At 49.5% G+C, this 25,800-nt stretch overlaps 1 protein-coding gene and 1 non-coding gene across 4 annotated transcripts in view; one reads left to right on the top strand and one right to left on the bottom strand.

Annotated features, from left to right (window-relative positions):
• Positions 1 to 25,800, top strand: part of TBC1D2B (TBC1 domain family member 2B) — an 89,748-nt gene that overhangs the window by 60,114 nt on the left and 3,834 nt on the right. For 2 of the 3 annotated variants that reach the window (XM_004018086.4, XM_042235176.2), the window contains exons 5-12: positions 1,381 to 1,613; positions 2,297 to 2,692; positions 7,538 to 7,648; positions 8,985 to 9,178; positions 12,127 to 12,621; positions 15,130 to 15,247; positions 20,908 to 21,093; positions 22,950 to 23,071. In XM_004018086.4, coding sequence (XP_004018135.3) covers positions 1,381 to 1,613; positions 2,297 to 2,692; positions 7,538 to 7,648; positions 8,985 to 9,178; positions 12,127 to 12,621; positions 15,130 to 15,247; positions 20,908 to 21,093; positions 22,950 to 23,071 — 1,855 coding nt within the window. Of the gene's footprint in view, positions 1 to 1,380; positions 1,614 to 2,296; positions 2,693 to 7,537; positions 7,649 to 8,984; positions 9,179 to 12,126; positions 12,622 to 13,071; positions 14,542 to 15,129; positions 15,248 to 20,907; positions 21,094 to 22,949; positions 23,072 to 25,800 lie in introns of those variants that run through there. The other variant, XM_060401686.1, reaches the window with a different exon arrangement.
• On the bottom strand, positions 22,551 to 22,622 carry TRNAS-CGA (transfer RNA serine (anticodon CGA)). The gene has a single exon. It is a non-coding gene; the product is annotated as a tRNA-Ser (tRNA).

Raw genomic sequence — 25,800 nt, 5'->3', positions numbered from 1 at the left:
CTGGACAACAATAGCAGTAGCAAGCTAATCTGTGTACATGCAGAAAAGCCCTCTAGTCAGAAATGTTTGGCTTGATGGATTTTCACAAAGTGAACTTATCCATGTAGCCAGCACTTACTTGAAGAAACAGGACAGTGCCAGGGGCCAGCCCCCGTCCCCAGACCACTTTGAGTCACTGCATCACCTCCCACCCCCTCCACCCCACCACCATCCTGACTCCTAACATCGTAGATTTTGTTTTGCCTGCTTTCTAAATTTATATAAATGGAATCTGTATAGCATGCCCTCCTGTGTCTCCTCTTTACATTTTTAATATATATTCAAATCCATCTACACTAAAATTTATTTGGCTATCTTAGTATTTTTAAGAAAGAGAATAAAATGGATTTACAATTAAGAAAACATAAACTTGGGGGTTTTGTGGGTTTTTTTCTTTTTTAGTAAATACAGATGAGCAGAAAGCAAGCAGCCAAGATCCGTAGTGTATCTCTAAGTCCTGCCTGCTAGCCTTGTAGATGTTGGCCCTGTCCTCACTGAGGCGCCGGGGGAAGGGATGCTGTGTGCCCAGGGTGCTGATGCTGTAGGAACTTGGAGCAACCGGGCTTTTCCCTGGTCTGTGTTCCCGCTCTCTTTGGTCCTCAAAGCACCTGAAATTGGAAAATGGTGATGTGAACATATAGGCTTAGAACGGATCTTCTGAGAAACAAACTTAATATTACAAAAGAATCTTAAGAGAGGTATAGTACAGTTTTGTCATAGATTCCTCATTAGTACTGATGTACAGTCTAACCTTTTTCACCTGTCTTAATGCAAAAATTGAGCATTAAACATTAAACTTCCCCTGTGGTCTAGCGGCTAGAGTGCAGCGCTTTCACCACCGCGGCCCAGGTTCAGTTCCTAGTCAGGGAACACTTTCTTGGCTTCCCTGCTGGCTCAGCTGGTAAAGAGTCTGTCTGCAGTGCGGGAAACGCAGGTTCAATCCCTGGGTAGGGAAGATCCCCTGGAGGAGGAAATGGCAACCCCCACTCCAGTATTCTTGCCTGGAGAATTCCATGGACAGAGGAGCCTGGTGGGCTATAGTCCATGGGGTCACAGAGTCACAAAGAGTCAGACGCAACTGAGTGACTAACACTTTCTCTTTCAGTGCAAAAATTGAGCCATCAAATAGAGACAGTGTTCCTTAAAAGTGTTCATGTGAAAGATCGTCTTTGGTTCTAAGTTTGGTTGTTATCAGGAACGAGGTAGGAGCACAGTGATGCGCACAGAACTCCTTAGATGATGATATTAATGTATTTTAATGTATTTTACTGGAATTTCCGGAAGGAAGATCAGGGTTGAACTTAAAACAAGCTTTTTTTTTTTTTTTTTTTTTAAATGTAGGAATAACTGGCTCAGGATTTCCCTTTGATTTTGGACGTATTCCCTATAAAGGAAGGCGCCCTTTGAAAGAAATGATTGGATCATACAAAAATCGCCACAGTCTTGGTGACCCTTCACCCGAGGTGCCATCGGGCAGTGGCAGCGCCAGCAAGCCGGCCTCTGAGATGCAGCTGCTTGTCCAGAACCAGCAGGAAGAGCTAGAAAGGTTAAGAAAAGACTTAGCCAGTCAGAAGGTAATTCTCCTTCCTCAGCATTTATATCTTATCTCACATCAGCAGGCCAGGGACCGGAGGAGAAAAACCCGGCTTTCTTGTTTCTCTGGCTCTGTTATTTCCCAGAAGGTGCTTTTCCCCTAAGAGTTACATGTTGCCATGGCCACTGACGTAGGCACTGCTGCTCTGCTTGATCGTTTATTCATAGATACTTGAAATTCTGAGGAGAGTGAAGACCCTCAGAGTGAACTGGGGAGGGTGTCGTCTGCACCTCGCCCACTCTCTTTGAGCACAATTCCAGCCCAAGCCCTGTGAACAGTTTGTAAGAGTTTCCACATCCTGTTAAACAGCAGCTTTTTTTTGAGCTGATCACACCTAATTATACTTAATTCCCCAGCAGATCAGTGAACTTAGAGCTCAGATGTTTTAATACGGATGAATGTTCACTGGGAACCATTGCTAATTGCAGTCTGCCTGTCCACCATTTCCTGCTTCCTATCATTGTTCTCTGCAGACAGCCTTTATGGAACAATTATTTTTCCTTCTCTAATTTTTGAGATCCTTCAAGAAGAAGTTGGGTGTTAAGCTATTTCCATTAAATTTCTGCATTTGCTCAGATGCTAATGGTTGCTCCGTGTAGACTTGTCATGATCCCTGCTTTTCCTCCCATCCCTGCTCCCTGATCCGTCTTCCCTGGCTCCCAGGAGCTCGTGCGGCTGCTGCAGCAGACGGTGCGGTCCTCCCAGTATGACAAGTACTTCGCAAGCAGTCGCCTCTGCGATGGGGTCCCACAGGACACACTGGGGCTTCTGCACCAGAAGGACGACCAGATTCTGGGCCTCACCAACCAGCTGGAGAGGTTCAACCAGGAGAAAGACAGTCTTCAGCAGGAAGTGAGGATGCTGAAGAGCAAAGTGGGTGAGCTCAGCGAGCGGCTGGGGATGCTGATGGAGACCATCCAGGCCAAGGACGAGGTGATCATGAAGCTCTCCCGGCAGCTCAGCGAGTGCGAGGGCAGCGCGTCCTCGCCCACCTGCGTGCCCGGCTCTCCCGCGGCCGCCCCCACGGGCAGGGACCAGCTGGAACTGGACTGGCTGAAAGTAAGAGCAGGGCCTGGGCTCCAGTTATGGGAACAAGAAACCCACAATCCACTAACAGTCTGTCCGTTGATGGCAGGCACTCTAGAGCACCTGGCCTTGGTGAGCTAGTTCGGCGGGACAGCAGAGCAGCTGTGCCCTTCTTTTTAAAAACAAACAAAAAAAAAACACAAGTGTCACAAGACTTCTAGTCAGAGAGCTGTTAGTTTCCTAAGAAGCTTCCTTGGAAAATGAAAGTCTGCGTCCGTCGATGTCGCCATAGCTCAGAACAGTTTCAGATCTTTCCCCTCCCTTGCAGCTGTGACTTCTCTATTTATACACCCTTAGAACTTCATTATTCCACGTAACCTCCTGCAGCTGTTTCTTGCCTTCTTTCATGCATGGAGCATCACTGGCACAGCTGCCTTGGCACACAGTGGAGGCCAGGTGAGGGAGCACCGTTCCTGACAGCTGGTGTGGGCTCAGGTAGAGAAGCAGACCCTGGCTCCCAGCGTACTTGGGAGAAGAGCCTGCACAGAGTCAGTGGCCCCCACGCCTAAGGCAGGAGCATCCCGACGCCCAGGAGGGAGGGCAGAGTCTCCTCCCATTGTGCTTCTCTGGGCTGCCCCTGGGGATGGGAGGCGGGTTCTTGACCAGAGGTGACTCTCCCTGTCACACCTGGGGCGGTGACCAGCGGATGAGGCAGGAGGAGCACAGAGGACGCTGGGAAGCAGGGGGCAGGCAAGTGTCCTGTGGAGAAATCCACCTGGCCCCAGGGGAGAGCCGAGAAGCCTTGGGCCACCTCAGCCAGGCCACCGAGAGGGTCCCAGAAGTTTTTCTGCCATCAGCTCTCGATTCGGAGAAGTTTCAGGTGGAGAAGTGTCCCCTAGGATAGAGGCATTTGGTATAACCCAGACCTCAGCTGTCCCCACACAGGTCTGCAACTATCGGTCCCACCAAAGTCTTCCTCACCTGGCTGCAGTTAATGTGGCACTGAGGGTATTTTGTCCCCCAAATGCGGTTTATCCTTGAAGGGCAAAGGTTTGCTACTTTGAGATCGTTACTGAGCCTGCTTCATGCCTAGCAGTCCCTGTCATGCAGTGTCAGTCGACTGGTTGACTAATAGTCATGCCTGGACCTTAAAGATAATTCTTAAGTGGAAAGTAAAACTCTGGAATAATAGACGACTTTGTTGGAATATGTTTGTGGTCTCCCATGGTGACCACTTCTTAGGGACAGCCCCCAGTAGAAATGTGAGGCCAGAAGGATTTATTGGTGAGAAAAACCGAAAGGGCAACAGCAGCATCAAAGCCCTCAATCTCTATGCTTTATAATTATAACTGCTACAAAAATAGCTGTGTTAAAAAAAAAAAAAAAGGTCTTGGGTAGTGTTGCCAGTAAAAGTTGGTTTTGTGTGTACATGCAAGCTAGAGTGTACCCAACCTTAAATATACATTTCTTTTTTACTGTTTTTTTTTTTTTTTAAGAGTCCCTTTTTATAGTCTTTTTTTTACATCCCTTTTTACAGTCTGTTATTTAAGGTCAACTGAATTTTTTATGATTAATTATTTGTATTTATTTATTTGGGTGTACCAGGTCTTAGTTGCAGCACATGGGATCTTCAACCTTCATTGCAGCACATGGGGTTTTAGTCGCCTGCTGTGAACTCTGAATTGCAGCATGTGGGACCTGGTTCCCTGACCAGGGACTGAACCCAGGCCCTCTGCATTGGGAGGGCAGGGTCTTAGTCGCTGGACCACCAGGGAAGTCCCTCACCTGAATTTTATGCTTTGCAAGCGCATCTGTTTTTGTAGGATTTAGAGAGAAGCACCAGGGTGTTTGCTTTCCAGGCTGCGGTGAGTGGTGCTCTGCAGGGGAGCACGTTTCACCAGGGAGTGGAACCACGGTGCGTGGGGGCATGTGGGGGGGGGGGTTCCAGATTGTTCGCCTTTTGATTCTGTCACCATTATTTATCACCCTTTCTCTTCTTCCCTGTGATTTGCTGTTCCATGAATATCTTCCTACATACAGCTTTTCCTGCTTATTACTCTTTCATTCATTCAGCCAGCCAGCCAGCCAGCGATGTGGTGGGCTTTGCACTCTGCACAAAGTAGACAGTCTCTGTCCTCCTGGAGCTCAGAGTTTAGTTTAGAAAGCACAAAAATTAAAAAAGCAGAATCACAACTGTAATAAACACCAGTGAGAAAGGGGATGTGGCCCAGTATGGTGAGGTGGTTTAGACTGAGCTTCCAACCCAGGCTTACCACTAACTCTGACCTGAGGCAGGCTGGTTCACCTCTCTGCCTCAGTGTTCATCTGCGAAATGGCACTCACCTCGTAGAGTCTTATAAGGGTTTAAAGAGGTAGTCCATGTAAAGCCTTCACAGAACACCTGGTATCCCATAGAGTTTTGTTTTACTCATTATTTCTTTGGCTGCATCAGGTCTTAATTGCAGTGTGCAGGATCTCTCATTGCAGTGTGTGTGCTCAGTAGTTGCAGCTCGTGGCTCCAGAGCGTGGGCTCAGTGGCTGTGGTGTGCGGGCTAAGTTGCCCCTCGGCATGTGGGATCTTAGTTCGTTGACAGGGGTGGAACCCTCGTCCTCTGGATTGGAAGGCAGATTCCTAACCACTGGACCACCAGGGAAGTCCCCTGCTAGAGTCTAAGTTAGGGCTACGATCGTCATTCTAGGGAAGGAGTCCTTGAGGTGTGCTGTCAGGACTTCCTTAGACTCAAGCACGAAGTTTAACTCAAAGACATGTGTCCTGCTCCCCCGACCCACCTTGTACTGCCCAGTCTCTGCCCAGCACGGTCCAGTGTATTCTTCAGTTGCCCTCTAGCTCACCTTCCTTCAGTCAGCCTGCCTTTTGGTGATGTTTGTTCATTGTTTGCAAATACGAGAGCTTCCAGACACCAGAAGAAAGGAGAACGTCATGTTTTAGATTAGAAAAGGAAATCTGTGGGCCTCCTTCAGGGTCTGACAGCGGCTGTCCCCAGTCCTTGCCATGATAATGTGTTCTTGCTGAGACTGAGAATGTGTGATGCGGATCAGAGCTCAGATGGGAGTTGGGGCCAAGCACCCGGGCCAAAGGCCCAGCAGGCCTGGCTCCCAGACCCACACTTAGTCATCGCACGGCCTCCCTGTGACTCAGCTTTTCATTTAGGAAACGGAGATGATGAGCAGTTGCCAAAGAGTAGAGTTGTGAGGTTTAAGTGAGATTGAGGGTCTCTTCCAGGCTTAGCTGCTCTGTAAGTGTTAGCGATTACAGGGACTGTGGGAACGTTTTCAGTTCTTCTGTGTTTTCAAGGGAGATTGTATGCCGCCACAGTGGTTCCCAGTTTGGAGATGCAGGCATCTCTGGACACATCCCTGGGGAGGGGCTGTGGTCTCTGTCCTGGGACAGCAAAGAGGTCAGGGCCTTTCTTGACTGCCTTGGCCTTGGACCAAGGTGCTCGTTGACCACCCTTGGAGATACCGTGAATAGTTCCTCCTGAGGTTGAGGAATCAGAGATTCCTCGGGAACTTCACACAGAGTAGGGGACAAACACATTTGTAAAAGACTGGATTTGGTAGGGCGCATTTAGAAATCACTGCCCTAATTGTCTCAAAGATTACCTTTCCCTTCCTTTGCTCAGAGTTTGAAGGGCTGAAGGTAACACACAGCATCTGCTTCTGCCAGACCTGAACTTTTAGTTGGACCTGGTGAACTTGTGACTAGCTTGTGATTTTCGCTCCTTTTTCTTCTTCATTTCTTTGTTTTTGACTGTGCTGGGTCTTCGTTGCTGCACGTGGGCCTTCTCTGGTTGTGGAGAGCGGGCTTCTCGTTGTGGCGGCTTCTGTTGTGGCACATGGGCCCTGGAGCACGCAGGCTTAGGTGTGGCCCGCAGGCTTAGGTGCTCTGTGGCCTGTGGAATCTTCCCGGACCAGGGATTGAACCCGCGTCCCCTGTTTTGGCAGGCAGATTCTTAACTACTGGACCATCAGGAAAGTCCTTATGATGTTCTCTTAAAACATAAAGCAAACGTGTCAAGAGTTAACCACTGGCAAATTTAGGTGAAGGGTATATTGTGTTTATTGTACTTTTCTTCCAACTTTTCCATAAGTTTGAAATTTTTTAATGTAAAAAAAAATTGAGGAACATAATCTCTATAAGTGCCTTATACATTGTAGGCTATAGGTATTCATTATTAAGTGTAATTCTTTAGTTAAGAACATTGTATATATGTATAGCCTTTTCTACATAAACTGGATAAGTAAAAATGAGAATGGACAGAAAATTTGTTCAGGTTCTCTAGTTAAAAAACAAGATGACTACAAGGCATTACCTTTTGTACCACCTCAGTGAATGTGGGTAGATAAAATATTTGCATAGATTTAGGACATAAGTCCTACTTACTTCTCCTAAGGTCAGTTGAGAAAAATCACCACCATCAAGTAAATTTATTTCCCCATCTCCTTCATTATGCAGTGGTCCCTATTTTCCTTCCCCTGCCAAGGGTGGACATAAAGCTTAATCAGAAAGTGCCTAATAATCATTTTCAGTTCCTTAGAACTTGCTCTAACTTAGAAAGGGCTAGCCACTGCGTCCCCTTTGGGCTTCCCTGGTAGCTCAGCTGGTAAAGAATCCACCTGCAATGTAGGAGACCCTGATTCGATTCCTGGGTTGGGAAGATCCCCTGAAGAAGGGAATGGCTACCCACTCCAATATTCTGGCCTGGAGAACACATGGGGTTGCAAAGAGTCAGACACGACTGAGCGACTTGCACTTTCAGAAAGGGCTATTTGATTGGTAAGGGAGCAAAATATTAATTATAAAGGATAGTCAACATTCAACCAGTGTGAGTTGATGAACTTATTTTTTTCCAACAGGATAATCTACAAGGGTACAAAACCCAAAATAAGTTTCTAAATAAGGAAATCTTGGAACTTGCAGCTCTACGGAGAAACGCAGAAAGAAGAGAGAGGGATCTGATGGCAAAGGTGGGTCAGGGTGGGTACATTCTGTCCTCAGGTGGGAGGTGATGTGATTCAGAAACCATTCAAAAATGGACATGCTTTCAAGTCAGTTCAACCCCCATGCTTGAAGGGATGTGGTTACTGATAACAAAATTTATTTAAAATGTAGATAGTGATAGCGCTGTTTAATTTCACTTTGTGATGAAGACAATAGAAACGCCCTGAGATGTGGGTTTTGTTCACAGGTGTAATGAAGTTTACAGAAAAATAAAATTAGACACAGTTCTAAGGTCCCCCAAATTAAGATTGTTTGGATTTTTTGGTTTATGCTGTTAAGTTGTGTGAGTCGGTTCCGTATCTGTAAGTGGGGGTGATGAACACGATGCCTTCTCTAAATCTGATAGGGTTGGTGAAAGAGTCAGATGTGACTATGCTGTTAACTCAGTTGGTAAAGAATCCGCCTGCAATGCAGGAGACCCCCGTTCAGTTTCTGGGTCAGGAAGATCTGCTGTAGAAGGGATAGGCTACCCACTCTAATATTCTTGGGCTTCCCTTGTGGCTCAGCTGGTAAAGAATCTGCCTGCAATGCGGGTTTGATGCAAACCCGGGTTTGATGCCTGGGTTGGGAAGATCCCCTGGAGAAGGGAAAGGCTACCCACTGCAGTATTCTGGCCTGGAGAATTCCATGCACTGTATAGGCCATGGGGTCGCAAAGAGTCGGACACAACTGAGCGACTTTCACTTTCACTTCACTTTCAAAGAGGGCTTTGCGAAGTGTACTGACATCACAGATATTCCAGTGATAATCAAATGAAATTCAGTGACACTGTGTCAACAGCTATTAAATGCCTCATATACCTTTTGAACAGTCCTCAGAGCATCTTCCCAGGCCTTGTTCCTGCATGCGAGGGATGTGTTGATTTGTCTGATAAGGTAGCAGATGGGAGCTGGTGCTGGGTCACAGCATCCTAGGAAAGTACTGAAATACCATAAGGTGGCTGCCTGGGGCCTGTGTGCCAAGTCATGCTCAACTGGACCTCAGTAATGAGTGTGTGGCCTGGTTTCTGCTGTTCACCTCAGCGCTGTCCAGAACTCATGTGTTGACATACAGAAGCCTTATTACCGGTACTTCTGTGCTTATTACTTTATTACCAGTACTTCCCGCAGAGGGCAGAGGGGCCCCCGTGGACCGTTTAGAGAAGACAGGTGGCCTGTGGCATAAATTCATCTCTTGCCTGGGATATAGTCTCTCTCTGGCTCACTTCCTAGTGGTTCTGGGCTTGTCATTCGTTGATTGCTTGAGGTACTTGAGGATTGCTCTTGTGTGTCTGGACGGAGGTAACTATCACATTCTCTGCAGTATTCTAGCCTGGAAGCCAAGCTCTGCCAGATAGAAAGCAAATACTTAATACTGCTCCAAGAAATGAAGACCCCAGTTTGCTCAGAAGAACAGGGGCCTGCTCGGGATGTCATAGCCCAGCTGCTGGAGGACGCTCTGCAGGTTGAGAGTCCAGAGCATCCGGAGCAAGCATTCATTAAACCTCATCTTGTCAGGTAAAGGAGCTCGCAACTGCTGGGAGTGGGGGACCCACTTCTCAAGCCCCCCTTTAACCACAGTAGCCACTCACCAAGAACTTTACACAGTTCTCCATGTCTGCTTCGATGCTCATGACAAGGACTGTCAGTCATTAGAAATGTCCTCTCATCAATCTTGCTGTCATAATCAAGTAACAGAGCTGGGATTCAGCCCCGGTCTTTTGATTTCAAGACTTTTCTTGCATGTACCATGCTACTGAGAATGCTAGCCAGTCTTGCTGTAAGAGGAGCCAGTCCTCCGAGGAGTAGAATCTTCTCCAGAGACCCATGGGTACAGCTGCACTCATGGGGACTTTGAAAACAAAGGAGCCCCTAAGTGGGTAACTAGGCCATCTCTGTAAGGGAAGCATACTTGGGTAACCTGATCCAGTGGTTCAGAACTCACTGAGGCTCTGATGCAAGCCATGGACACACTTGGCCCCAAAATGCGGTTGGACATACACCACAAAATTGCATATGTTTTTCAGAAAATCATGGAGTCTGGCAGCCTGTAAAGTATCTTGAATTAAGAACCTTCATATCCTAGTTTCTAAAAAATGAGATTCATGAAATATTGGCAGGAGGAGAAGTCTGTGAATGCGCTCAGTCCAGTCTCCTCCTGTTTCCAGCCCTACTATGCTTGGCTTCTCCTGCCCCGCCCTGGTCCCAGGGGAAGCCCTGCCTCAGCCTGACCCGCCCTTTCCCTTCTCTGTGCCTACAGCACTGGCCTGCCTTGTCCGTGCTACTCGGATGACAGGTAAAAAATACGCTATCGAAATGCAACCAGTGCCATCGTCACAGAACTTCTACTGAGGTCTGTGTGCCAGGAGCTGTGCCACTGCTCATGTTTAACACTCAAGGAGGAATGTTATATCCTCAGCAAATGCAAACGCCGGGGTCAGGGAGGTGATGTAACGCGCCCAGGTCACACGGCCAGGGAGTGGCGAGGACAGGACTCCAGTCTGGCAGCTGGGTTCCCCACGTGTGCACTCCTGCTGTGTTCCGGGAGCCGGGTGGAGCCCAGCTGTCTGCCCCCAGGCACCATGTCATCTTCCGTCACGCGTTTTAGATTTTACGTTGTATGTTTTCAAACTTTATGTATAAGTAGAACAATAACTGTGTATGTTGAGTTACTTTTAACTTTTCGTTACGGAATTTCAAAGTAGTAGCATCATATGACACCCCCATATGTAACTGTTACCCAGTAATTTGACAATTATTAACATTTTGCCAATCTTGTTTCTTCTTATCCATCCCCTCCGAAATTTTTTTCTGATATATTTTAAAGCAAGTACCAGACATGTCATTTCCACTTTCAGCACTTCAATATGTACCTGTAATTGAAGACACTTTTTAATATGCGAATCCTACCATATTCATACCTTTTTGCGACTTATTTCTTTCAACATTGTTTTCTGAAATTATACAGATGGATTTATGTAGCTCCTGAGCAATTTTTTTATCTGCCTTACACAGCTTCATTGTCTATCACTTTTTTATTCCTTTGTCTCATGGTAGACACTTAGAGTAGTTCCATTTTTTCTTTTTACAAACTGTGATGCAGTAGACATCGTGGTTTGTGTATCTGTGTGTCCGTGTGTTGGCGTGAGAGTTTCTCCAGTGTTGGATATGCTTATCTTCCCCTCTGCTGGATCCGATTTTCAGCGTGCTCCTACAGGGTCACAGACTCAGCAGCAGTGTGTGAAAGGCCTCCTTCTGGTTTCCCATGCCTGCCGTCACCATCATTGTTTTATGTTGCTAAGTTTGTGATACATATTATTGTCTAACGGTTCTGTAGGTCAGCAGTCGAGCATGGTCTTGCTGGATGGAATCAGGGTATCAGCAGAGCCGCATTCCTTCCTGAAGGTTCGAGGAGACAGTTTGTGTCCTTGCTTACTCAAGCTGTTGGGAGGATACGGTTCCTTCTGGTTGTGGGGCTAGGTCTCTGTTTCCTTGCTGGTCATCAAGTGTGGCCATTTCCAGCTCCTCGAGGCCACCTGTTTTTCTTGGCTGTGGCCGCCTTCTTTCATCTTCACAGCCAGCAACCGTGGGTCCAAGCCCTCTCCCACGTCATGTCCCCCTGCCTCTGTCCATTGTCGCACCTCTCTGGTCCACTCTCCTGCCTTCCTCTTCCACCTGCAGGGCTCCTGTGATTTCTGTGGTCCCACCTGGGACGCCCAGGATAACCTCCCTGTCTTAAGTGCCAAAGCTAATTCCGCACACGGTGTACCTCTTGCCACATGACGTGACATATTCACAGATTCCAGGGACGTCTTTGGGGGCCATTATTCTGCCGAGCACTGGAGAAGGAAATGGCAACCACTCCAGTGTTCTTGCCTGGAGAATCCCAGGGACGGGGGAGCCTGATGGGCTGCCGTCTATGGGGTCGCACAGTTGGATACGACTGAAGCGACTTAGCAGCAGCAGCAGCAGCATTCTGCCTAGCACAGCCTTAATTCTTTTTCATGCCTAGTATCTTACTAATGTAATGTTTTCTCCTTTGTCTTTTTACTTTTTAAAACGGTATTTTTTGAGCATAAGTGTTATGCGTGTGTATATGTATGCTATATAAACATACATGCTCATGTATTAATATATTAATGTAGCCAAATTTATCAGCCTTGTGTTTGCAGTCTTGCTTGTATTTTCTGTGCTTTTTACATTGAGCGCTTCGACCATCTAGAACTGAATTTTTTTTTTCCCATGTAGTATCCAGAAGGGATCTAAAGCAATTTTTTCTATACAGCTAGCCAGTTATTCTCACCCTGTTTATTGAGAAGTTAATTATTTTCTCACTGAATTGAAATGCCTGATCATATATCACAGTGCCATTTACGTATGAGTAGATTTCTAGGTTCTTTTCATGTTTCATTGACCTTTTTGCCAGATTGCATCATTTAACTTTTCGTTTTGTTTTTTCTCAACAGTGAATATGACATTTATGGGTTTAAGACTGTCCCAGAGGATGATGAGGAAGAGAAGTTGGTTGCCAAAGTCCGGGCATTGGACCTGAAGACCCTCTACCTCACAGAAAACCAGGAGGTCTCCACTGGGGTCAAGTGGGAAAACTACTTTGCAAGCACAGTGAACAGGGAGATGACGTGTTCCCCAGAATTAAAGAACCTGGTCCGTGCGGGCATCCCACACGAGCACCGTTCCAAGGTGTGGAAGTGGTGTGTGGACCGTCACATCAAGAAGTTCAAGGACAGCACTCAGCCCGGTTACTTCCAGACTTTGCTTCAGAAGGCGCTGGAGAAACAGAACCCGGCCTCCAAGCAGATTGAGCTGGACCTGCTGCGGACTCTGCCCAACAACAAGCATTACTCGTGCCCCACCTCGGAGGGCATACAGAAGCTGCGCAACGTCCTGCTTGCCTTCTCCTGGCGGAATCCAGACATCGGCTATTGCCAGGGTCTCAACAGGTGGGTCCCCAGCCCACGGAGGGCTCCTCTTTGTTCTTAAGATAACTTGTAGCTCCACAGACTGCCTGATAGCCCCTTCCCTTCCCGGGAGCCAAGAAAAGCCAGTCTTTTAAGGGAAAGAAGTATTAATAGCTGCAGTAAGGTAATTTTAATTATGCCCCATCCCCAATTCTAGAATAATTGAGAGAAACAAGCATGCTTTCGAGAAGCCTTAAGAACAGTAGACTGTTTGAAGCAGCTGGGTTTCTCATTTAGACTTCCTTGCTGCTATCCTCGCACTCAGGTTTTGATCTGCGGTTTGCGTTCGTTCATTTAAAATGCATGATGTGACAACAGGGGCACTCCCTGTTTATACAGGATCTGCATCAGTCATGAGATTGCCCCAAATAATTTTGCAGCTGGTCAAAACCTAGCCCTTAAAGAGCCCAAACATGTTTTATTTTGGCCTAGAATCTTCTGCAGGTCTGGCATGCTTCCCTGCTTCCATAGGCAAAGGACACTGAAAAGCCTCTCACCTTCTCTGAACCATCCAAGCTCCTCATTCCGAACTGAGCTGCACTGGCATGAGGCCACGGGAGGCACTGAGGTCTGTTCTCTGAGAAGCTGCTCCTGTCATTGGACTTTGAGCACTAGTGGCTGCTTTTTGCCTCTGTCTGTCTCTTACCTAGCTGGTGCACTCCTGTTGCTTCTACTTGCTGCTGGTAGTAGAGTCCATTTATGTCCCTCCCAAAGTAGATAATCCACTAGATTATCGTGGATTATGTTCGTATTATGTTCACAGAATGAAGAAGCTCCATGTGTGATCTCTAGCAGTTCTCCTGTAAGTCAAGTGCATGCATTGTGTTTTGAATGCTGACATTTATTCTAGCAGCTCTTGGGCCTTTTTTAATCCTCATCCATGCTGGATACCGACTTCTGGATACAGACTGTCTTTTGCATTTGAAATGAGAGCATTGCAGGAAAAAGTGCTTTTAAGCTGGAATGTTAGTTGCTTAAAACCTGAAACCAGTGGTTTCCAGGAAGTCATTGTCTCTGTGGTGGTCAGGCTAGGGTCCCCTCTCTGTGCCCTGAAAGTAAGAGGGACTTTGACTGCTCCTCAGTGGTCCCCTTAAAAAAAAAAAAAAAAGGCTGTAAATAAGACATTGCCTAACAAAGCAGCCTTGTTTTGCTTAAATGGACAGTTCACACTGCATACTCAGTCTAAAACTTCCTGAAAGCTAAAACTTTGTGAAACTTAAGGGATCTTGGTGAGGACTTGCGCATGCCTGTTAGGAGTGCAGTAGCACCCCATTTATCTGACACTGGTATAGAATCAGCTCTTCCCCACATTAGGACACCTTCCAGCTTTAATTTAGACTTTCTCTGCACCATCACCATTGGGACCTCTAAACTTTAACCATTTTACTTCCTTTTTTTTCCATCCACATTATTTTGTACACATATTCTGAGAACCCAGAACTTGAGCAGAAAGACCTGTAGCCTTTTCTCAGTGATTCTCGCCTATCATCGTGGACATCAGTTAGCTTAAAGTGATGTCTTAGAAGGCTCTGCGGATCTCAGTCTCTCTGCCCCTTCTTGTGGTGTCCTCGGGTGCTGACCTCATCCTGTTTCTCCCTCCGTAGCCATCTCTACTTGTTGTAACCTTTCTACTCTCCATCCCATCATGCTGACTCAAGGTGTCCCCTTCCCAGTTTTTTTTTTTTAACCTCTCAATTTGAGATTTCATTATAATTTTTATCCAAGGAAGAAAACAAAAATAAATTCTAAGAAATGACTTCGGTCTTTCCCATAAGTGATGCACAAGCAGAAGTTCTCGGGTGTGTAGAGAGGGGCTTTTCCATTGCCTTTTCCTTCCCATCCTTCTGTCCCGAATGCCCGCTCAGAGCCAGACGTGATGAAGTTACTGGGTGAGTAACCTCTCGGGGGTGACAGTGTCAAACATAGCTGGACCCAGGTTTCCATTATGAGTGACCGAACAGCTGATACACACAGCCCCCTTTCCCGCCCCACGTGCATGCCGTGGATGCCGTATTTTGAGAAAGCCCCCATGATGGTTCATTTGCGTGAAGCCCCATTTCAAGTAGATTGGTATCAAGAAAGTTGTTTTTAAACCATCGTATGTTCTTTCTCTTTTATATTCACCCCTCAATATTTTGTGCGTAAAAGGATTCGTTGGAACTTAAACAAAAAACTCAAAGAATTAGCTGCATTAGCAAAATCTTATCATGAAAAACATTTTAAAAAATGAGGCCGACATCATTGGGAAATAATTTCATCATCTTTAAACAAAAACCAAACGAAAGGGAAGGTGGATGTAGCTTTGCTTTTCAAACTAGGAGATGCTTCCCTTGCCACAAAATTCTTAACTTAGTGTTATTTCTTGGAGAATAGAAGTCGCTTTGGTGTGTGAGAGCACATAATGCTATGCAGACCTCTGTGAAGGTGGGCTGTGCTGCCTGGGTCTGGGCCAGGGGGCTGGCGCTCACCTTGTTCTCTGTTTGCTTGTAGGTTGGTGGCCGTGGCCCTCCTGTACCTGGAACAAGAAGACGCCTTCTGGTGTCTAGTCACCATAGTGGAAGTTTTCATGCCTCGAGACTATTACACAAAGACTCTTTTAGGATCCCAGGTACTCTAAAAATATTGTGCTTCAGTCAGCAACTTGTAGAATTAGAGCTGAAATGTGACCTGAATTAAGCGTTGATCGGGGAGGCTCCGTGGGCATGACAAGGTACACACGGAGGCCGCCCCCTCTGCCCGCCCCTGCCTCCCCCAGCCTGGGCCGGGCTGCTCACAAGCCAGTGAGTGCCCCGTCGAGCTCGCTTGGTGCCCTGGAAGCCAGCAGACCTGCTCTGTGGTCACTGCTCAGCACTGCCTCCCCTGGACTCTGCCTGGCTGGCTAAGCCACAGTTCAGGGGTGCCTGGGGAGCCTGGGTGTGTTAGCTCTGGTTCTCCAAGAGGCCAAGGCCGAGGCAGAAGCAGATGTGCCAGAGACTACTGAGGGGAAAACCCATGAAGGATCAAGGGGAGGGACTGGGGAAGGCAGGAGAACCCCCAGACCAGTGAAAGGAGGGGGGTTTGGGTGGTGGGGAAGGCCCCAGCCTGCTGTGCAGTTCTCAGAAAGTTTTGGTCAGGCCAGTGTGGAGTCCTCAAGCCAAGGTCACCTGTTAAAGTGCACACGAGACCCACCCGCAGCCGTGCCCCTGCCCTGCTCGCTCACGGGCCGGAAGCAGCAGGGACGACACGGCTCCTGTGAACAATGTCGTGATGGATCCAGAGGGACAGTGCTGGGGCCATGCACAGCCCGCAGCAGGAGGTCTGAACAGCACAGTTCCTGCCCACCGCTCCTGGAGTCTGAAGCCAGGGGCCAGTAGGATGATGTGGACTGGGAGGGCCAGGGGTTCTGGTCCCACTTGTGACATCCCACCTCAGGACCAGACCCTTGGCCCTTGCAGCCCAGGGCATCTCTTCCCGTGCTGGACTGGGGCTTTTGCTGTTGTTGGCTTCTGGATGGACTTTCCCTGCTCCCCAACTGGCAGCCCTCCTCCTCCTGTGTCTGACCTGTGTCCATTCCTCCTCCCCGAGAGCTCTGCATCTCCTGACCACGGCCAGGCCAAGCCTGTGTCCATGGGCTGCCGCATCCTTGCCTCCAGGCTTGTGCCGATAGTTGGTCTGCCTGCTCACGGCTGCTCCGTGCCCTTCCCTGCACTTCTCTATTCCCTACAGCCGGGTCTGCAGGCCCGGGCCATCTCCCAGCCCCTGCGTGCCCAGCACAGGCACGTGGGAGCCTGGAGGAGGGCAGGGAGCTGAGGGCCCTTCTCCCCTCTCTGTCTCGGGCACTTCCTGCTGGTGACTCTGTCTCCTCCGTGGCACCAGCTCCTGTCTGTGCCACCGGGGGCCCCCGTGCTTCACCCTAGGGGTGGCTTCCTGCCCTGGCCTCTGGGCCGCCTCACCATCGACTGTTTGGCTTCTCGGCCTCTCTGTCACCAGTGTGACCACTGCCCAGGAAAACCCCTGTTATAGATGTTTCGTGAGGTTTCTGTTGGCCTGGGAGGTCCCTGTGTTTTACTTTCTATTTGCATTTCTGTCTTTGGAGGGATCCCCCTTGTTGCCTTCTGTTAGCACCTGCACTGCCCTCTTACCCATAGACCCCAGGCCAGGAATTGGGTCAGCCCACACTCCCCCTTCCTGTCCGTCTGTGCCCCTGGAGTTGCTGTTTCTGATCACTGCCACCCGCCAGGTGGCTCAGATCAGTTCCCTTGTCCTCTCACCACTGTTAGGTCACCGTCCCCTCTCCTGCATCATTGCAGGTGCTCTTCTCCTCCCTTCCTGCCTTTACCCACCCATCCTTCCATCCGTCTCACTCACAGATTCAGCCACGACCTCCCTGCACTGGGTCCAGGCCTCTCCCAACCTTCCTCAGACTGTTTACCATCTGAGCCACCAGGGAAGCCCAGTAGATGCTCGCTGAAGTTAGGTAATACAGAAGTGCATATTAAGAGGGAAATGAAAAGTCACCTGTTACCCTGCCAACTTGAGAACCACAGTTAGCATTTTGATGTATTTCCTTTTGACTTTTCCCCAATACATTGAAGTATCCAGATTGAGAGCTGATTATCCTGGCTGATTCACATTCACATGATAGCCTGAGCATTTTCTCATAATGTTATCTAATTTTCAGTGTCATATTTGGTAATATTCCATCAGTTGATTGGACATGAGGTGCTGAACCATTTTTCTGTAACGGATGTTGTATAAGGCCACTCTTCAAATGGGGATAGCCTTGTGTGTGTGGTCAGCCCCAGTGCCGTGCCTTGCAGCTCACCGTCAGCTGCCTCCTGCCAGAGCTGAGCGCTGAGCCCCTTCACACTGCACTGCGGTCCAGACACTCAGCAGCTTCTCCATCTGTCCCCTTGGCTGAGTGTACATTGTACCCCAGGACCTCAGTAGACTCTGGGGACACAGAGATGAATATAGTCATTCCACGTCCTCTTGAGCTCAGAGAGCTGAACAGAGGCCTGAGCAGGCGTCCCCTGGCAGCCTTCCCCACACCAGCCCTCCGCCAAGCCCCAGGCAGCCTCAAGAACAGGGCACCATCTGCCACCTACCTGGCAGGAAAGGCGTGTGCCTGGGTCTTCTCCCATTTCAAGGCCAGCTGACTGGTCCCTTCCTCTCAGGCACTTTCAGCCCAGTCCTTCTAGGCAGAGGCATCACATCACCATCACTTGGCCCAATAGTCAGCTGTTGTCTTCCTTGGCTGTTTGCAGCCTCTAAAGGCAGAGTGCATGCATGCTAATGGCGCTGGTGGTAAAGAACCCACCTGCCAATGCCAGAGATGTAAGGGACGCAGGTGTGACCCCTGGGTCAGGAAGCTCCCCTGGAGGGGGCACTGCAACCCACTCCCGTATTCTTGCCTGGAGAATCCCAAGGACAGAGGAGCCTGGCGGGCTACAGTCCATGGGGTCACAGAGTCAGACACAGCTGAGCGCCTTAGTATGCATGCAGAGGCAGCACCTGCTCCTGTTGTTTCTCGTCCCCAGCACTGGCCAGCGCCACGTGTGAGGTGCGTGCACATGGGTGGTGGGCCAGCGCCAAGTGTGAGGTGCGTGCACATGGGTGGTGGCTGTTCATATGCTGAGGGGTGGAATAGTACCAGCACTAGTGAGTGATGCTGACCTTCCCTGTGGGAGGGTCTGGGCTTCCACAGAAACTGACCCAAGAGGAAGGATGCCCAGGTATGGCTTGCCGTGGCTCTCGCGCATGCTCCCGTAAGATGTTTTGACAACTTGCCTTTCAGTAGCTGGTCCACCTGTCAGAATCTTACAGCAGTGGAGAATAGATAGAGGTGAGGAGGTGAGAGGGTGATACTTTTTGCATACCGTGAGATGGTTTTATAACTTCTTATGTGTTTTTGTTTAAGTCTTCTAAGAAAGATTAATTATAATTTATTTCAGCTAATTTAGGTCTTTGAAATTTTGTCTCTTCTAGCCAGAAAGCAAACTGGACAAAAATGTATGTTTCCAACCATGATTCCTGCATTTTATCCTTTGTGCACCCTAAGGTGACTTTACAATGCTTTAGAATCATTTCTGTAGAAAATAATGTTTTATAAGTTACTTTGCCTTTTAAATTTTTATATTTCAACCAGTGATGCTTAACCTGTGTAACATTCTTTAAAAAAAAATTTTTTTTTTACTATAATGACTTCTATATTTAAAAAGAAAAAAAAACCTTCCCATAAGGGTAAACAATTGAGTTTTTCAAAGCTTTAGATTCTCCTTAAAAAAGGAAGGATATTTTAAAATGTCATTTCAACATTTATCTAGATTGTTGCTAGTTGTTTTAGCATCTCAGTCATCCCAAGAATTCACACACCTTCTACCGTAGCTTGACTGATAATGCGGGTGAAAGCCTGGCAGGCTTTCCGGGATCCGTTCCTGGGAGCAGACTTGCTGCAGGGTGTCTTCCTGTCTCCTGGGCGTTGCTGGACTGCTCTCCCAGGCAGTCGCTCCAGTTCCCGCTCCCATCTCAGTGTGCCACTCAGGGCACGCTGACGAGGCCGACGTTTCCTGCGCGGCTGCGCTGCTCCTGGGCAGCCTGGCTGTGTCCCGCTGTGCACGGCGGCTCGCTCTCTTGCGCGGGGCTCTTTCTTCTTTGATGCTTCGCTGCTCGCTGGAGGAGTGGTGACCTCACTGGACCCAGGCCCTGGAGCCTCGGCCCAGGTCTCTGTTGAGCTGCAGTTGTCCTGCTCGAGATGCCCCCCGGGCACCAGTATGTCTCAGTCTCCCAGCCCTCATTCCTGTGATCCGGCCTCAGGGGACCACACTCTGCCCTCTCCACGGCCCTCTGGAGGCCTGTGTGTTCCGAGCACCCCTCCTCCTCACCTCTGATGGCAGAGGGTCTGCATGGTTTACAGACGTTACCTCCATGTAGTTCCGATCTAGATGCTCCTCTCCTCCTACCACCTCCCCTTGGCTCAGATTTTCATCCCCTCTGCTCTGGGTGGGGGGGCCTCCATGGGTCTCCCCTTTAGCTCGGCCCCTGTTGCAGGTGGAGAGACAGACCTAAAGCACAAATCCAGCCCCATCGCTCTCCTGCCCAAAGCCTCTTGATGCTTCTTCCTTCATTGCCTGCTGCAGTTTTCAAACATGAGTAATCAGTATAGGGGTTCGGCAGTAGCGTTTTTCATCACATTAAGTTGAAGAGACTAGAATTGAGGCATCAAAGTGTGTCCTACTGTGTGAAGTTAAGTAATGCTTGTGAAAGATTTGTTTCTGTTCGATGCAGACTGGGCGATGTTGATGTATGTTTTCTTGTGAGTCACAGACAAAGGCTGGAAAAGCCCCTGGCCTGTAGATGAAGTCTGACCCTCAGGGGCATGGTGCCTCTGCCAGGCCGGGCTGCCTCCCTCACACCACTCTGCCCATAGTCCTGTGCTCCCCGCTGTGGGGCTGATCTCCCAAGACTTGGCTGGGACCTGAAGGGGCTCCGTAATGCTCTGCAAACACATCTTTACCAAGCCTGCTACGGCTGGTATAACAGTCTATACGTCTCCTTCCTCACTCATCTATTAACTCCTAGAGGTCGGGGCTGAACCCTATTCAAGCCTCAGCCCAGCACTGGCCCCTGCTTGACACAGAGCATAGAGAGATAGCAGCAACCTATGTTGATAGGTATTTACCTGAGTCTCTTATAGTCTTCACAGAAGCCCTGGGAGAAAGAGACCTACTGTTTTCCAGATGAGAAACAGAGCTCTCCAGAACAGTGTGCCAAAGGCCACCCTGGAGTCAATAGTAGAGCTAAGAGCCAAGCTCAGGTGCAGCTGACTCTGGAGTCCTGGCTCCCTCACTGCCCTACCCAGCTAGTAAATTCTTGGTGAATGGATGTGGTGATGCCACACTTCCTCTTGGGCCAGGGACTCAGGTTTGTGGCCCTGTGTAGCCGCACCCTCTGTACTTGCATACAGATTAGCAAGGCTGACTGCTCCACCGGCTCCGCAGCAGCTGTTTTCATGGGGCATTTTGAGTGTACGAGTGGCTTCAGGCCATCGCACCCAGCCCCCTGCCCTGGAGAAAGGATGACAGTCAGCGGGCGCTCAGTGAGCGCCCTCCGTGTGCGGTCAGCTGCTTCTGGGGCACAGAGCCCTCCGCTCTGGGGTGGGCCTTCCACACATTTGGAACGGCCGCACCGCTGTGCATTGTCATGGGCCTGCAGCCCGCCAGGGCCCTGGATGACCCACTCTGTGCTATGGCAGCCCCCATACACTTCTCCCCTTTGCTCCCTCTCCAGGTGGACCAGCGGGTGTTCAGAGACCTCATGAGCGAGAAACTGCCTCGACTGCATGCCCACTTTGAACAGTACAAAGTCGACTACACCCTAATCACATTCAACTGGTTCCTGGTGGTGTTTGTGGATAGCGTCGTCAGCGACATTCTCTTTAAAATATGGGACTCTTTCCTTTATGAGGGACCAAAGGTGGGTCTGCTCACTGGATGATTCCATGGGCAGTGGCAGAGGCAGCAGAGTGGTTGGCTTAGCTGGGACATGCGACGGTTACAAAGGGGCAGAGTGGCACTGGGGGCCACCGGAGGGGTTGCAAGAGACTGCAGTCAGTTGCTTGTTCATCAGAAACGAGTCTGTGCCAAACCCTGTGCCAGGCACAGGGGCTTCGATGGTTTGCAATCTGAGCCTCAGCCTCTATCAAACAGCTGGCAGTATTATCCCATTGTATGGATGAGGAGGTAGAGGCCCAGAGTGAGCAGATGATCAGGGTAGACTCAGGGGGCCAGCTACAGAGCCCTACTGCTCACAGGCCTCCCACCCAGTCTGTGTATGCTTTAAAAAAAAAATCAGTTTGTGAATAACTAATACATGTTAAACTCAACTCATATAACTCAGATTGTGCAGCAGAAAGGAGATTCCCAGTCTCCTAACTGTTCTTCTCAATGTGCTGTATCTCTTTTTCAAGGTATTTGATATATATCTAAAATATGATTTTTCAATTTATTATTTATTAGAGATAGTTCCATATCAGGGTATATAGATCTGGCTCTTTTTTTTTTTTTTTAACTCTGCATAGTATCCCCTTCTCCAGATAAACCAGAAATTTATCAAATAGTCTCTTGATAATGGACATTCACCTTGTTTCCAGTCTCCTGCTGTTTCAGACTGCACTACAGTGACTCTGTCTCACCGTCTCTCTATAGGTACAAGTGCATCCATAGGGTTAGTTCTGGAAGGGGATGTGCTGGGTCCAGGGTAAATACAGAATCAAAAGACCCTGTAGTTTTCATCGAGAATGCCAAATTGCCTGCAGAAGGGCCTTGCCAATTTCTGCTCCCACCAGCAGTTTGAGTGTGTATATTAATCCCATACTGTGTCCAGCATAGTACATCATCACCTTTTAAATTCAGTCAGTATTAAGAGTTCTCAACCAGGGCTTAAACAGTGTTTCCCACTGGGCCACAGGTAGGGATGCTAAGAGAAGGATCACTATTTAAACTCTGTAAGTATTGTTTTCTGAATAAGAGAAAATTCACATTGTTGCAGACCAGCCAGCACCCTTAGATGTGGGTGAGGTAATTTGTTCCAGAGCTGCTAGAACTTGCAGGAGCACCCAGAGTCCATTTCTCTGGCCTCAACACAGTGACCCAGAGTCAAATCAGAAAAAAAAAATTTTTTTTTTTAATTTTCTTTCCCCATAGTCAGAAGTCAGTAATTCAGATCCTAATTTTAGTAGGTAAAATAAAAACTACCTCTGGAGGCGGAGCTTTCTAAGAGTTTGAGAATCAGAGTGAAAGTGAAAGTGAAGTCACTCAGTCATGTCCGACTCTTTGTGACCCCGTGGACTGTAGCCTACTAAGCTCCTCTGTCCATGGGATTCTCCAGGCAACAGTACTAGAGTGGGTTGCCATTTCCTTCTCCAGGGGATCTTCCCGACCCAGGGATCGAACCTGGGTTTCCTGCATTCGAGGCAGATGCTTTAACCTCTGAGCCACCAGGGAAGTCCTGAGAATCAGAGGACCCTGGTTTTGATTAATTCAACATGTATCTCTAGTCCTGTATAGCTTATGGACTAGAACTGTGAGCTGAATATGGAGGAGTCCACAAACATTCTACTCCTTAAGGAAATTCTTGGTTTGGGCTGAAGTGTTGCTGCACGCCACCAGAGAGTTGAAAGCGGTTTTCTGTTGAGAAAGGCACCTGAGGTCATGTCTGCCCCAGGGCCCCCGTGCAGGCCGTGCTCCCAGGGCCCCGGCAGGCCTCCCACCCTGGAGCTAGCACCTGGAGCTTGGTGCGTCTCTCCTCACGGATTCCCTGTCCTTCCGCAGGTTATCTTCCGCTTTGCCCTGGCACTTTTTAAATACAAGGAAGAGGAGATCCTGAAACTTCAGGATTCAATGTCCATATTCAAGTACCTCCGTTACTTCACACGCACTATCCTGGATGCTAGGTGAGTCCTCGGGGGACCCCCAGACATCCGGGAGAGCAGGGCCCTTGAGCTTTTATCCTTGATCCAATAAGCAACCAAAGCACATCCTTCCTTGTCTCGCGAGCACTTACTGAGTATCTGCCACTTAGCAGGCCCTCTGCTAGGCACAGAGGGTGGTGGGTGAGGAGCAGGTCCTGTCCTCGGAGAGCTCGTGAGGCTGTTCCAGCAGGGTTTTCTCAGAGTTGTGGTGAAGGGAACCCGGGTAACTGGGCTTGGTTGGGGCAGGGCCTGGGCCCACTGGGCAGAGGGCACCCAGGACCTGTGTGCAGGGCGTGACGGCACAGCATGTTTAGGGAGCTGCCCCAGAGGCTCAGCCAGGGTGGGGCTGGCACGGCAGGATCGAGGCCAGGCCTGAGCAGAGCGGGGTGGTTAAGGCTTTTGTAGACTCTTCCCAGGAGGCTGCTTCATCCTGAGTGTTGGGAAGTCCCTGCAGGTTGGACATGAGCAAGGCATATCTGGTTGGAGCAGGACTGGCTGCAGGAGGCCCAGGCTCCAGATGAGAGAAGTGGTAGCCTGGAGCGAGGTGCCCCCAGAGGCAGAGCAGAGTGGGCAGCTTGAAAGGAGTGGAGAGGGAATTTGAACTTGGAAGGGCCCTGGCTTTCTGGCCTGGGCAGCGAGTGGTCAGGCATCCCCGCCGCTCCACAAACATAGGGGGCCTGTCTGGGCCACCCTCGTTGTCCCCTGAACCACAGTTCACAGCTGCTCTGGCCCTGGCAGCCCAGGCGTGTTCGCCAGAGGGTTTCTGTGGACCTGCTGCTGGTTAGGCAAGTGGGGTGCACGTCCTGTGAACCACTGAGTCCCCGTTAATGCTCACTGCATCCCTGTATCAGGGTGGATCCCTATAGCAGACTCGTGGCCTCATGGGAACCACAGGATTTTGGAGCGTATTAACGTTCTTCAAGCTCTGTTGACTGCCACCCATAAGAAGAATGTTTTATCTCACAACCTGGGACGCATATACTGAAGAGTCTGCTACTGGAACAGGAGAATTTGTTGAAATAGTCCCAGTGCTCGATACAGACCTGTGCTGTGCCCTCTGCTATTTTCTAATTACACTGTGTATCACATATTTAAAATGCTCGTCATGACTCACTAAACTGACTCTGATCCACTGATGGGTGACCACCTCCTTGACAAACACCAGTTGCCCCTCCTGATGCTCACAAGAAGAGAAGGTGGCTTCTCTTCTCGGCCAGTGTCATGAGAAGTGGTTGGGCAGCATCAGCCAGGAGGAGCTGCAGGGCACCAGCACTGAGGGGTCCTGGGACAGGGGCTGGGTGGAGCCAGAGAGAGGGGCCTGAGGACCATTCTCCCCTGTGGTTCTCTTGAGTGAGGCAAGGGGACCAGGGAGGTGGATGTTGGGAGAAGATACTGGCTGGGGCCATACCTGGCATCCTTACATGTCACCACTACTGTTAGGATCTTTCGCTTGGGAAGTGGGTTTTCAGAATTTTTTCAGGCTTATTGCCGTATCAACAATAGGATATCCGAGAACACCTGTCCTGGGGTGAACCTTGGGAGTATTCGTTAATCCCACGTCCGGTCAAGACAACGAGAATGGTGTGAGGTGAACTTCACTCCGAGAGCTAATGCCTGTGGAGGGCATCCTGCTCCAGCCCGGGACAGTTTGGTGTGGGTTGTGGGTGATGCCCTGCAGGGTGGCAGAGACGCAGGCGGAACGGGGCCATGGTCTGTTGTGCGTGCTCCTGCAGCGCCACCTGGTGAGTGACTGCGGGAAGTCAAGGTCCCCTGGACCCAGAGTCCTGGCTGCCGCAGGACCACCCCGGGGGTGTTGCAGGACTGCAGATGCCTGCGGTGGTGGGGCCCCACCTCTGTAGCAGGGCCCCAGTGCTCAATAACCTCCCCAGATCAGTGGTTCCAAGGAACAGCAACTGTGCAGAACACTGGTTCCACAGACGAGGAGGCAGGGAATTCCCAGTCAGATGTGGTCAGGAGAGGTGGGTAAAACAAGATTAGACCAGTCTCTGAGTCAGGCCTCTTGGGGACCTCTCACATGCAAAGTATCGTCTTCTGAACTTAGCTGACACAGGGCATTTCTCACCTCTCGATTAGACCTTCCAGGCCCCAGGCAGAGTGGGGTGTGGTTTCCACGCTGCCGCAGGCTGCATTAATAGGCAGTAGTGATGGCCTGGTGGAGGCAGCGGACAGTATCAGTCTAATTTGGTTTTTCTGTAGCAAGGAAGGGCCTGGACACCTCGATGCCAGGTGTATGGAACCCATGACTGACAGCTGTCAGAGGAAAGGGGCTGGCCCTGCAGGTCTGGTTCCCCGTTCCTGGCCAGCGTCTTGTCTCACCGAGAGCCGCACTGAGCTGTGGCTACGCTCAGGCCAATCCTGCTCACTGGCTCTGGAACACGCTCTGGGGAGCCCAGCTCTGAGAGCCAGGTTTTCTGACCCTTTACCTTCTGGCAGGAGCATCATCTGGCTTGGTGTGAGGCATGTCTAAGAAGTGGGTGTTTAAAAATATCAGAGGGAGGGATGCTAAGGGCGTGTGTCTTCTCACCTGTGTACGCCTTATAGTAAAATGGCCCACGTGACTGAGGAGTAGCAGGAGTAAACGGGGAGGAAGCTGGGGGGAAGTCCAGTGACATTTCTGTTTCATCACAGCCTCTCCTGGGGTCTGTAAGAGTGTCAGGCCTTTGGTCCCTGCTGCTGGGGCCTGCAGGAAT

The sequence above is a fragment of the Ovis aries genome, chromosome 18, assembly GCF_016772045.2.
Source record: "Ovis aries strain OAR_USU_Benz2616 breed Rambouillet chromosome 18, ARS-UI_Ramb_v3.0, whole genome shotgun sequence".
NCBI lineage: Eukaryota > Metazoa > Chordata > Mammalia > Artiodactyla > Bovidae > Ovis > Ovis aries.
Note: the sequence above shows the minus strand (reverse complement) of the source record. Positions and strands in the feature narration are given on the sequence as shown.